This window comes from Nerophis lumbriciformis, linkage group LG04 (genome assembly GCF_033978685.3).
Source record: "Nerophis lumbriciformis linkage group LG04, RoL_Nlum_v2.1, whole genome shotgun sequence".
NCBI lineage: Eukaryota > Metazoa > Chordata > Actinopteri > Syngnathiformes > Syngnathidae > Nerophis > Nerophis lumbriciformis.
This window is the reverse complement of record NC_084551.2, coordinates 55,653,179-55,666,111: the sequence shown is the minus strand read 5'-3', so window position 1 is coordinate 55,666,111 and position 12,933 is coordinate 55,653,179. Positions and strand designations below refer to the sequence as shown.

The 12,933-nt window shown below is 41.4% G+C and overlaps 1 protein-coding gene across 2 annotated transcripts in view; it reads left to right on the top strand.

Moving 5' to 3' along the window:
* The window catches only part of grin2db (glutamate receptor, ionotropic, N-methyl D-aspartate 2D, b), a 257,700-nt gene that overhangs the window by 197,564 nt on the left and 47,203 nt on the right, over positions 1-12,933 (top strand). For both annotated transcript variants that reach the window (XM_061957572.2, XM_061957580.2), the window contains exons 11-12: positions 1,196-1,425; positions 1,759-1,919. In XM_061957572.2, coding sequence (XP_061813556.2) covers positions 1,196-1,425; positions 1,759-1,919 — 391 coding nt within the window. The remainder of the gene's footprint in view (positions 1-1,195; positions 1,426-1,758; positions 1,920-12,933) is intronic.

Below are 12,933 nucleotides of genomic sequence, written 5' to 3'. Positions count from 1 at the left end.
AACCCAAAAGTTGAGTTATGCTAACTCCTTCTTTGTCTCATTTTGTCCACCAAACGTTTTATACTGTGTGTGAATGCACAAAGGTGAGCTTTGTTGATGCTTTTGACGACTTGTTGGAGGTAAAGTTAAAGTAACAATGATTGTCACACACACACTAGGTGTGGTGAAATGTGTCCTCTGCATTTGACCCATCCCCTTGTTCACCCCCTGGGAAATGAGGGGAGCAGTGGGCAGCAGCAGTGCCACGCCCGGGAATCATTTTTGGTGATTTAACCCCCCAATTCCAACCCTTGATGCTGAGTGTCAAGCAGGGAGGTAATGGGTCCCATTTTTATAGTCTTTGGTATGACTCGGCCAGGGTTTTGAACTCACAACCTACCCACCTCAGGGCGGACACTCTAGCCACTAGACCACTGAGTAGGTGAAGTGCTAATCAGGCATATTTGGTCATTGCATGACTGCAAGCTAATCGATGCTAACATGCTATTTAGGCTAGCTGTATGTACATATTGCATCATTATCTTTTGTTTTGTGTTATTCTCGGGTTAATGGCAACACTGCTACTGTTACTGGTAGGGCATTGCAGAGTTCTGTGTGGAAAACATCCAAGAGCATGCAGACTTGTTTAGGGCCCTGGGGGTCACTAAAAAGTTGGTGTTTCATTTCTAAGGGTAATGGCAACGCTGCTACTGTTGCTGGTAGGGCATTCCAGAGTTCCATGTGGAAAACACCCAAAAGCCTGCAGACTTGTTTAGGGCTCTGCGGGTCACTAATAAATTGGCGTTTTTGGATTGTAGTTTTTGGGATGAAACATAAGGTACAATAAAATCAGCAAGATAATATAGTGCTAAACCGTTAAACCTTTTGTACGTAAGAACAATTTCCCTTGTGGATCAATAAAGTTTGTCTAAGTCTAAGTCTAATAAAACCGTAAAATCGCACCTTAAGTTTACTGGGAGCCAGTGCAGGTGGGCCAGTAGAGGCGACATCTCATGTGGTCTCCTGGTTTGAAGTGCACTGGAATGTTGTTTGTTGAAAATTCTTTCGAGTTTATCAGATCCACATACATTTTCTTCCTCATCCAATGTGTTCTTGTTCCTCCTAGAACTAATCCAAGAGTAGAAAACGTAGACTGGAAGAGCAGACTGCAGTTTCACAAAGCATTAACCATTCCCTCTCTCGTCTTTCTGAACAGAGGCGGGCGGGTCAACTTTCACTATAGGAAAGTCCGTCTGGCTCTTATGGGCCATCGTCTTCAACAACTCAGTGCCCGTGGAGAACCCCAGGGGAACAACGAGCAAGATCATGGTGCTGATCTGGGCCTTCTTTGCCGTCATCTTCCTGGCCTCCTACACTGCTAACCTCGCTGCCTTCATGATCCAGGAGGAGTACATTGACACGGTGTCGGGGCTCTCGGACAAGAAGGTACTTCAGTGCTTGAATACCAATGAGCTGTACTGTGGGAAAAGAAAGTCCATTTAAGCCGAAAGGCAGCCAAATACCATGAACTGAAGTGTTGAATTGATTACCGTGAAGGACTTGGAGAGAAGAAAACCATCTCAATCAACATCACAGTTGTTAACCGTGTACTTTAAGCAGTTCTAAGTGCTGCTTAAAGTCCACAGATTGACCTTTGTTCCTCAAAGATCTGAATGTGTTCAAAGTTTATCAAATGAGTCTGCAAGAAGGCACAGAAATAGTTCAAACAAATCGGTGCACAGCCTGAGGTGTCTTTTGCCCCTTCCACCTCTCGTTTAGTTTCAGCATCCCGAGGAGCAATACCCACCTCTGAAGTTTGGCACGGTGCCCAACGGGAGCACGGAAAAAAACATCCGCTCCAACTACCCAGACATGCACCAGTACATGGGCAAATACAACCAGAGAGGTGTGGAGGACGCCATTCTCAACCTCAAGACCGGGTTCGTTTGTCATTCAGTATTCTGATATCAGTCAGTGTTTCTTCCATCTTCCATTTCCATTACCAGCAGTCGGGGTTTTGGCAGAAATGATTATTAGTTTTTCTCACACTTTTAGTTATTTCAATAAGGTATGTCATAGTTTTAGTCCAGTTCTAGGCAATGCAAACTCCAAAAAGGTTTTTGTCCAGTTCTAGGCAAGACAAGGCAAGATTATTTGAAGAGCACAACTCGTACTCAAGGCAATTCCAAAAGTAAAAATAAAATAATTGTAAAAACAATCATAATAAATTAAAATCAAAGAGTTTGAGTAAAATACTTTCAGTTGTCATATGCAGAACTGGATTTCTAGCCTGGACTTGAACATTGCTAACGCCAAGGCCTGTCTCACATCTTCTGGAAGACTAGTCCAGATTTTATGAGCATAAAACTGAAACGCTGAGGAGTGTGATCCCACGATAGTTAGAACACACCCTCCGGTTCCCCTTCTTAAAGCGAGGAACCACCACCCCGGTCTGCCAATCCAGAGGTACCGACCCCGATGTCCACGCGATGCTGCAGAGTCTTGTCAACCAAGACAGCCCCACAGCATCCAGAGCCTTAAGGAACTCCGGGCGGATCTCATCCACCCCCGGGGCCTTGCCACCGAGGAGCTTTTTTAACTACCTCCTCAGCCTTCCCGGTAAGGTCTATTCGGGTGTACTGGAGAGGAGGCTACGCCGGATAGTCGAACCTCGGTTTCAGGAGGAACAGTGTGGTTTTCGTCCTGGTCGTGGAACTGTGGACCAGCTCTATACTCTCGGCAGGGTCCTTGAGGGTGCATGGGAGTTTGCCCAACCAGTCTACATGTGCTTTGTGGACTTGGAGAAGGCATTCGACCGTGTCCCTCGGGAAGTCCTGTGGGGAGTGCTCAGAGAGTATGGGGTATCGGACTGTCTGATTTTGGCGGTCCGCTCCCTGTATGATCAGTATCAGAGCTTGGTCCGCATTGCCGGCAGTAAGTCGGACACGTTTCCAGTGAGGGTTGGACTCCGCCAAGGCTGCCCTTTGTCACCCATTCTGTTCATAACTTTTATGGACAGAATTTCTAGGCGCAGTCAAGGCGTTGAGGGGATCCGGTTTGGTGGCTGCAGGATTAGGTCTGTGCTTTTTGCAGATGATGTGGTCCTGATGGCTTCATCTGGTCAGGATCTTCAGCTCTCGCTGGATCGGTTCGCAGCCGAGTGTGAAGTGACTGGGATGAGAATCAGCACCTCCAAGTCCGAGTCCATGGTTCTCGCCCGGAAAAGGGTGGAGTGCCATCTCCGGGTTGGGGAGGAGACTCTTCCCCAAGTGGAGGAGTTCAAGTACCTCGAAGTCTTGTTCACGAGTGAGGGAAGAGTGGATCGTGAGATCAACAGGCGGATCGGTGCGGCATCTTCAGTAATGCGGACGCTGTATCGATCCGTTGTGGTGAAGAAGGAGCTGAGCCGGAAGGCAAAGCTCTCAATTTACCGGTCGATCTACGTTCCCATCCTCACCTATGGTCATGAGCTTTGGGTTATGACCGAAAGGACAAGATCACGGGTACAAGCAGCCGAAATGAGTTTCCTCCGCCGGGTGGCAGGGCTCTCCCTTAGAGATAGGGTGAGAAGCTCTGTCATCCGGGGGGAGCTCAAAGTAAAGCCGCTACTCCTCCACATCGAGAGGAGCCAGATGAGGTGGTTTTGGCATCTGGTCAGGATGCCACCCGATCGCCTCCCTCGGGAGGTGTTTACGGCACGTGCGACCGGTAGGAGGCCACGGGGAAGACCCAGGACACGTTGGGAAGACTACGTCTCCCGGCTGGCCTGGGAACACCTCGGGATACCCCGGGAAGAGCTGGACGAAGTGGCTGGGGAGAGGGAAGTCTGGGCTTCCCTGCTTAGGCTGCTGCCCCCGCGACCCGACCTCGGATAAGCGGAAGAAGATGGATGGATGGATGCATAAAACTGAAACGCAGCCTCACCATGTTTGGTCCTGACTCTGGGCACCAGGAGTACACCACTCACTCCCTGAGGTTCTCAGATGGTTCATATGATTCTAACGTGTCCGAGATGTACTTTGGTACAAGACCATAAAAAGACTTGTAGACAAGGAGAGGTGTTTTAAAGTCTATTCTCTGAGCAACAGGAAGCCAGTGCAGTGACATAAACACTGGACTTGTGTGGTGGTATGTCATGGTTTTAGTCAGGACTTGAGCAGCAGCGTTTTGGATGTACTGCTGCTGCTTTACAACTCGTTTAGAGAGGACGGTGGTAAGACTATTACAGTAGTCTAGCCTGCTGGAGACAAAGGCACGTCTGATTTAGACCTTATTCCTCTTATTTTGGCAATTATTTTCAGGTGGTAGACAGCTGCTGATGTTATTGATCTAGCGTGACTGTTAAAAGTTAAAGTCTGAGTCCTAGATTTCTAACGTGACGACTCGGTTTCAGGGAGGGGGTTTCAAGGCGACTCATAATAGTTTTTTCTTTGCTTCTGAAGGCACTGGACTGATATGATCATACTTCAAGGTTCTAGTCAGGACTCGATCGGCAGCATTCTGAATGTACTGCAGTTGCTTTACAGCTTGTTTAGAGAGTACAGTGATAAGACCATTTCAGTAGTTTAACCTGCCGGAGACAAGGGCATGGATTAGTCTCTAGAAGTCTGATTCAGACATCCTTCCTCTGATTTTGGCTATGTTTTTTTCCAGACAGCTGCTGATGTTATTGATCCAATGTGACTGTTAATGTTCAGGTCTGAGTACTAGATTTCTAACGTGACGACTCGGTTTCAGGGAGGGGGTTTCAAGGCGACTCATAATAGTTTCTATTTGCTTCTGAAGGCACTGGATCAGTGGTTCTTAACCTTGTTGGAGGTACCGAACCCCACCAGTTTCATATGCGCATTCACCGAACCCGAACCGTAATCATACAATTATGTTAATATATTAAAGAAATACTAATAAAGATATACTTTACAAACAGAAAATTACAGGAATGTACACATAATCCAATGTTTACATCTCATTGTGCAACATGTGAATGTTTTCGTGGGAACTAAATGCGATATCTGAAAGGGATACACATTATTTCCAAAGCAGGACCCCCACCCAGACATATAATACTAGTACACAACTCATGAAAAACAATATGTTATAGTCATTGTAAGTGAGCCAAACACTTATATTAGGAAATAATCTCATGGAAATGACTGCTGTCTTTTGATTACAACAATAAAACATTGAACTTGTTATTTAGTCAGGTTTGGGACAGGTGTGCTGCAGGTGTGACCACAGAGCATGTGCATGTCTGACGTCGCTCACATGTGCGCCACCGAATGCTCAAGGAGTTTTTGCGTTTGCTCACACATGGAAAATTAGAGGGAACATAATATGCCAACAGGGAGAAGTTTTTATTTACACGATGAGTCGGGCGTGTCTTGACCTCCGCGGCGGAGGTTCTGCCGAACCCCTGAGGCCGACTCACCGAACCCATAGGGTTCGATCGAACCCAGGTTAAGAACCACTGCACTGGACTGATATGATCATACTTCCAGGTTCTAGTCAGGACTCGATCGGCAGCATTATGAATGTACTGCAGTTGCTTTACAGCTCGTTTAGAGAGCACAGTGATAAGACCATTTCAGTAGTCTAACCTGCCGGAGACAAGGGCATGGATTAGTCTCTAGAAGTCTGATTCAGACATCCTTCCTCTGATTTTGGCAATGTTTTTTTCCAGATAGCTGCTGATGTTATTGATCTACTGTGACTGTTAAAGTTCAAGTCCGAGTCCTAGATTTCTAACCTGATGACTCGGTTTTAGGGAGGGGGTTTCAAGGGGACTCGTAATAGTTTCTCTTCGCTTCTGTGGGCACTGGACTGGTATGATCATATTTCCTGGTTCTAGTCAGGACTCGAGCAGCAGCATTCTGAATGTACTGCAGTTGCTTTACAGCTCGTTTAGAGAGCACAGTGATAAGAACGTTTCAGTAGTTTAACCTGCCGGAGACAAAGGCTTGGATTAGTCTCTAGAAGTCTGATTTAGACGCCATTCCTATGATTTTGGCAATGTTTTTCAGAAAGTTGCTAATGTTATTGACTTAAAGTGGCTTGTTAAAGTTCAAGTCTGAGTCCTGGGTTTCTAACCTGACTACTCGGTTTTAGTCGAGAGATTTCAAGGTGACCAATAAGAGTTTCTCTTTTTGCTCATGTGGGCCAAAGACAATGATTTCAGTTTTGCCTGAGTTCAGCTGAAGAAAATAGTTTGGCATCCACGCACTGATCTGTTTGATGACGTGAATCAACAAAGAATGTGCAAGTCTTTCAACAAATGAATTGAGGTCATAGGGCTTGAACGTGTGACGCCCCATGGGTCTTACTGCATCGGAATAACATCTTTACATTGGATTAGATTAAAGACTCTGTAGTAAAGTTGTGGGTTTTTTTCTTTAACAAGTTCCAAATACGGGCAGCACGGTGGTAGAGGGGTTAGTGCATCTGCCTCACAATACGAAGGTCCTGAGTAGTCTTGGGTTCAATCCCGGGCTCGGGATCTTTCTGTGTGGAGTTTGCATGTCCTCCCCGTGACTGCGTGGGTTCCCTCCGGGTACTCCGGCTTCCTCCCACTTCCAAAGACATGCACCTGGGGATAAGTTGATTGGCAACACTAAATTGGCCCTAGTGTGTGGATGTGAGTGTGAATGTTGTCTGTCTATCTGTGTTGGCCCTGCGATGAGGTGGCGACTTGTCCAGGGTGTATCCCGCCTTCCGCCCGATTGTAGCTGAGATAGGCTCCAGCGCCCCCCGCGACCCCAAAGGGAATAAGCGGTAGAAAATGGATGGATGGAAGTTCCAAATACGTCGGCATCAATAACCGCCACAATGGTTGTCACAATCGCTTCAGAAAAATAAAAAAAGATTTGGTGAGATTTGCTTCATTTTCAGCGCGAAAGCTAAGAAACTTGGTTAATGAGCAAAGAAACCAGCAGTGAATCTCTGCCCACCAGGCACTAGACATTGATACAACGTTGATTATACACGTCTTTTAAGACCTACTTTGGAACAACGTTGCAAAATAGTTGTATTAGTCAATTGAGACAACATTGCAAAATAGTTGTATTAGTCAATTGAGACAACGTTGCAAAATAGTTGTATTAGTCAATTGAGACAACGTTGCAAAATAGTTGTATTAGTCAATTGAGACAACATTGAAAATAGTTGTATTAGTCAATTAAGACAACATTGAAAATAGTTGTAATAATCAATTGAGACAACGTTGCAAAATAGTCGCATTAGTATATTGAGACAACGTTGCAAAATAGTTGTATTAGTCAATTGAGACCATGTTGCAAAAAAGTTGTATTAGTAAAATTAAGACAGCTTTGCAAAATAGTTGTATAAGTCAATTGAGACAATGTTGCAAAATAGTCGCATTAATCAATTCAGACAACGTTGCAAAATAGTTGTTAGTAAATTGAGACAACGTTGCAAAATAGTTGTATTAGTCAATTGAGACAACGTTGCAAAATAGTTGTATTAGTCAATTGAGACATCCATCCATCCATCCATTTTCTACCGCTTATTCCCTTTGGGGTCGCGGGGGGCGCTGGAGCCTATCTCAGCTACAATCGGGCGGAAGGCGGGATACACCCTGGACAAGTCGCCACCTCATCGCAGGGCCAACACAGATAGACAGACAACATTCACACTCACATCCACACACTAGGGCCAATTTAGTGTTGCCAATCAACTTATCCCCAGGTGCATGTCTTTGGAAGTGGGAGGAAGCCGGAGTACCCGGAGGGAACCCACGCAACGTTGCAAAATAGTTGTATTAGTCAATTGAGACAACGTTGCAAAATAGTCGCAATAGTATATTGAGACAACGTTGAAAAATAGTTGTATTAGTCAATTGAGACAATGTTGCAAAAAAGTTGTATTAGTAAAATTAAGACAGCTTTGCAAAATAGTTGTATAAGTCAGTTGAGACAATGTTGCAAAATAGTCGCATTAATCAATTCAGACAACGTTGCAAAATAGTTGTTAGTAAATTGAGACAATGTTGCAAAATAGTTGTATTAGTTAATTGAGACAATGTTGCAAAATAGTTGCATTAGTAAATTGAGACAACGTTGAAAAATAGTTGTTAGTAAATTGCGACAATGTTGCAAAATAGTTGTATTAGTTAATTGAGACAACGTTGCAAAATAGTTGTATTAGTTAATTGAGACGACATTGCAAAATAGTTGTATTAGTAAATTGAGACTACGTTGCAAAATAGTTGTATTAGTAATTTAAGACAACGTTGATTATACATGTCTTTTAAGACTGACTTTGAAACGACGTTGCATAATAGTTGTACAAATGTATTAGTAAATTGAGACAACATTGCAAAATGGTTGTGTTAGTAAATTGAGACAACGTTGCAAAATAGTTGTATTATTATTACTACAATATAAATAGTTGTATTATTATTACTACATTGAGACAACGCTGCAAAATAGTTGTATTAGTACAATTGAGACAATGTTGGAAAATAGTCGCATTAATCAACTCCGACAACATTGCAAAATAGTTGTATTAGTACAATTGAGACAATGTTGCAAAATAGTTGTATAAGTCAATTGAGACAACGTTGCAAAATAGTCGCATTAATCAACTCCGACAGCATTGCAAAATAATTGTTAGTAAATTGAGACAATGTTGCAAAATAGTAGCATTTATTACATTGAGACAACGTTGCAAAATAGTTGTATTAGTAAATTGAAACAAAGTTGCATAATAGTTGTATTAGTCAATTGAGACAACGTTGCAAAATGGTTGTTAGTAAATTGAGGCAACTTTGCAAAATAGTTGTATTATTATTACTACAATATAAATAGTTGTATTATTATTACTACATTGAGACAACGTTGCAAAATAGTTGTATTAGTACATTGAGACAACGTTGCAAAATAGTTTTATTAGTCAATTCAAACAAAGTTGCATAATAGTTGAATTAGTCAATTGAAACAATGTTGCAAAATGGTTGTTAGTAAATTGAGACAACTTTGCAAAATAGTTGTATTAGTCAATTGAGACAACGTTGCAAAATAGTTGTTAATCAATTGAGACAATGTTGCAAAATAGTTGTATTAGTAAATTGAGACAACGTTGAAAAATATGTGTTTTAGTAAATTGAGACAGGGTTGCAAAATAGTTGTATTAGTAAATAGAGACAACGTTGCAAAATAGTTGTATTAGTAAATAGAGACAACGTTGCAAAATAGTTGTATTAGTAAATTGAGACAACATTGCAAAATAGTTGTATTAGTACAATTGAGACAATGTTGCAAAATAGTTGTATTAGTAAATTGAAACAACGTTGCAAAATAGTTGTATTACTAAATTGAGACAACATTGACAAATATGTGTTTTAGTAAATTGAGACAACGTTGCAAAATAGTTGTATTAGTAAATTGAAACAACGTTGCAAAATAGTTGTATTACTAAATTGAGACAACATTGACAAATATGTGTTTTAGTAAATTGAGACAACGTTGCAAAATAGTTGTATTAGTCAATTGAGACAATGTTGCAAAATAGTTGTATTAGTCAATTGAGATGACATTGCAAAATAGTTGTCAATTGAGAAAAGGTTGCAAAAGAGTTGTATTAGTAAATTGAAACAACGTTGCAAAATAGTTGTATTACTAAATTGAGACAGCGTTGACAAATGTGTTTTAGTAAATTGAGACAGGGTTGCAAAATAGTTGTATTAGTCAATTGAGACAACGTTGCAAAATAGTTGTATTAGTCAATTGAGACAACGTTGCAAAATAGTTGTATTAGTAAATTGAGACAACGTTGCAAAATAGTCACATTAGTAAATTGAGACAACATTGCAAAATAGTTGTGTTAGTACAATTGAGACAATGTTGCAAAATAGTTGTATTCGTAAATTGAAACAATGTTGCAAAATAGTCACATTAGTAAATTGAGACAACGTTGCAAAATAGTTGTATTAGTCAACTGAGACATCGTTGAAAAATAGTTGTGTTAGTCATTTGAGACAATGTTGCAAAATAGTTGTATTAGTCAATTGAGATGACATTGCAAAATAGTTGTCAATTGAGAAAAGGTTGCAAAATAGTTGTATTAGTAAATTGAAACAACGTTGCAAAATCCATCCATCCATCCATTTTCTACCGCTTATTCCCTTTGGGGTCGCGGGGGGCGCTGGAGCCTATCTCAGCTACAATCGGGCGGAAGGCGGGGTACACCCTGGACAAGTCGCCACCTCATCGCAGGGCCAACACAGATAGACAGACAACATTCACACTCACATCCACACACTAGGGCCAATTTAGTGTAGCCAATCAACTTATCCCCAGGTGCATGTCTTTGGAGGTGGGAGGATTTTACGTTGCAAAATAGTTGTGTCAATTGAGAAAAGGTTGTAAAATAGTTGTATTAGTAAATTGAAAGAACTTTGCAGAATAGTTGTGTTAGTAAATTGAGACAAAGTTGCAAAATAGTTGTATTAGTAAATTGAAACAAGGTTGCAAAATAGTTGTATTAGTCATCTGAGACAACGTTGCAAAATAGTTGCACGAGTCAATTGAGAAAAGGTTGCAAAATAGTTGTATTAGTAAATTAAAACAACGTTGCAAAATAGTTGTGTTAGTAAATTGAGACAAAGTTGCAAAATAGTTGTATTAGTAAATTGAAACAAGGTTGCAAAATAGTTGTGTTAGTCAATTGAGACAACGTTGGAACATAGTTGTATTAGTACATTGAGATAACGTTGGATCCACATTGTTGGTTGGGAAATAACCAAATTCCAACGGTCAAACGAACATCACAACCTGACATTGAATAAGCGTTGTCATAAAGCATGTTGTTTCAATGTTGTATTTGTGTTGTCGAGTATTGGTTGGAAAAAACGACCACATTTCAAAGATCAAATCAACGTCAGAATCCAACATTGATTCAACGTCATCAACAAACACGTTCATTTAACGTTACATTCAGTTGTTCAACTCAGGACCTAATTCAACAAGTTGTTTCACTAACTTCTCCTTATTACCTATTACCTCATTTTTCAACCGATTGGAACCGTTCCAACATCCACACACTTCTCTCACCCTGGACATTCAAGCTAGCATCTTTCCCGGTTCCGAAAAAATTCCCTGATTACCCGAAAATACCAGGAATGTCCCCCTTAAAATACAAACTTCTCCATATACCTAATTTTTAAATCCAATTGGAACCGTTCCAACATCCACACATTCCCCTCACCCTGGACATTCAAGCCAGCATGTTTCCCAGTTCCTAAAAAATTCCCTGATTACCCAAAATGACCAGGAATTTCCCCCTAAATATATAAACTTCTCCATATACCTATTTTTTCAACCGATTGGAACCCTTCCAACATCCACACACTCCCCTCACCCTCGACATTCAAGTCAGCATGTTTCTTAGTTCCGAAAAAAATCCATGATTACCCAAAATTACCAGGAATTTCCCCCTAAATATACAAACTTCTCCATATACGTAATTTTTAAATCCAATTGGAACCGTTCCAACATCCACACACTCCCCTCACCCTGGACATTCAAGCCAGCATGTTTCCCAGTTCCGAAAAAATTCCCTGATTACCCAAAATGACCAGGAATTTCCCCCTAAATATGCAAACTTCTCCACATACCTATTTTTTCAACCGATTGGAACCGTTCCAACATCCACACACTCCCCTCACCCTGGACATTCAAGCCAGCATGTTTTCCGGTTCAGAAAAAATTCCCTGATTACCCGAAATTACCAGGAATTCCCCCCTAAATATATAAACTTCTCCATGTACCTAATTTTTCCAAACAATTTGAACCGTTCCAACATTCACACACTCCCCTCACCCTGGAAATTCAAGCCAGCATGTTTCCTGGTTCCAAATAAATTCCCTGATTACCCAAAATGACCAGAAATTTCCCCCTAAAAATACATACTTTTCCATATACCTAATTTTTCAACCGATTTGAACCGTTCCAATGTCTAGACACTCCCCTTCACCCTGGACATTCAAGCCAACATGTTTCCTATTTCCGAAAAAATTCCATGATTACCCAAAATTACCAGGAATGTCCCCCTAAATATACAAACTTCTCCATATACCTAATTTTTCAACCAATTTCAACCGTTCCAACATCCACACACTCCCCCTCACCCTGGACATTTAAGCCACCATGATTCCTGGTTCCGAAAAAATTCCATGATTACCCAAAATTACCAGGAATGTCCCTCTAAATATACAAACTTCTCCATATACCTAATTTTTCAACCAATTTCAACCGTTCCAACATCCACACACTCCCCTCACCCTGGACATTCAAGCCAACATGTTTCCTGGTATGAAAAAATTCCATAATTACCTACAATTACCAGGAATGTCCCCCTAAATATACAAACTTCTCCATATACCTCATTTTTAAAACCAATTGGAACCGTTCCAAAATCCACACACTCCCTCTCACCCTGGACATTCAAGCCAGCCCGTTTCCCGGTTCCGAAAAAAATTCCCTGATAACCCGAAATTACCAGGAATTCCCCCCTAAATATATAAACTTCTCCATGTACCTAATTTTTCAACCAATTTGATCCGTTTCAACATCCACACACTCCCCTCACCCTGGAAATTCAAGCCAGCATGTTTCCTGGTTCCAAATAAATTCCCTGATTACCCAAAATGACCAGGAATTTCCCCCTAAAAATACAAACTTTTCCATATACCTAATTTTTCAACCGATTTGAACCGTTCCAACATCCACACATTCCCCCTGACCTTGGACATTCAAGCCAGCATGTTTCCTGGTTCCGAAAAAAATCCCTGATTACCCAAAATGACCAGGACTTTCGCCCTAAATATACAAACTTCTCCATATACCTAATTATTCAACCGATTTGAACCGTTCCAACATCCACACACTCCCCTCACCCTGGACATTCAAGCCAGCACGTTTCCCGGTTCCAAAAAAATTC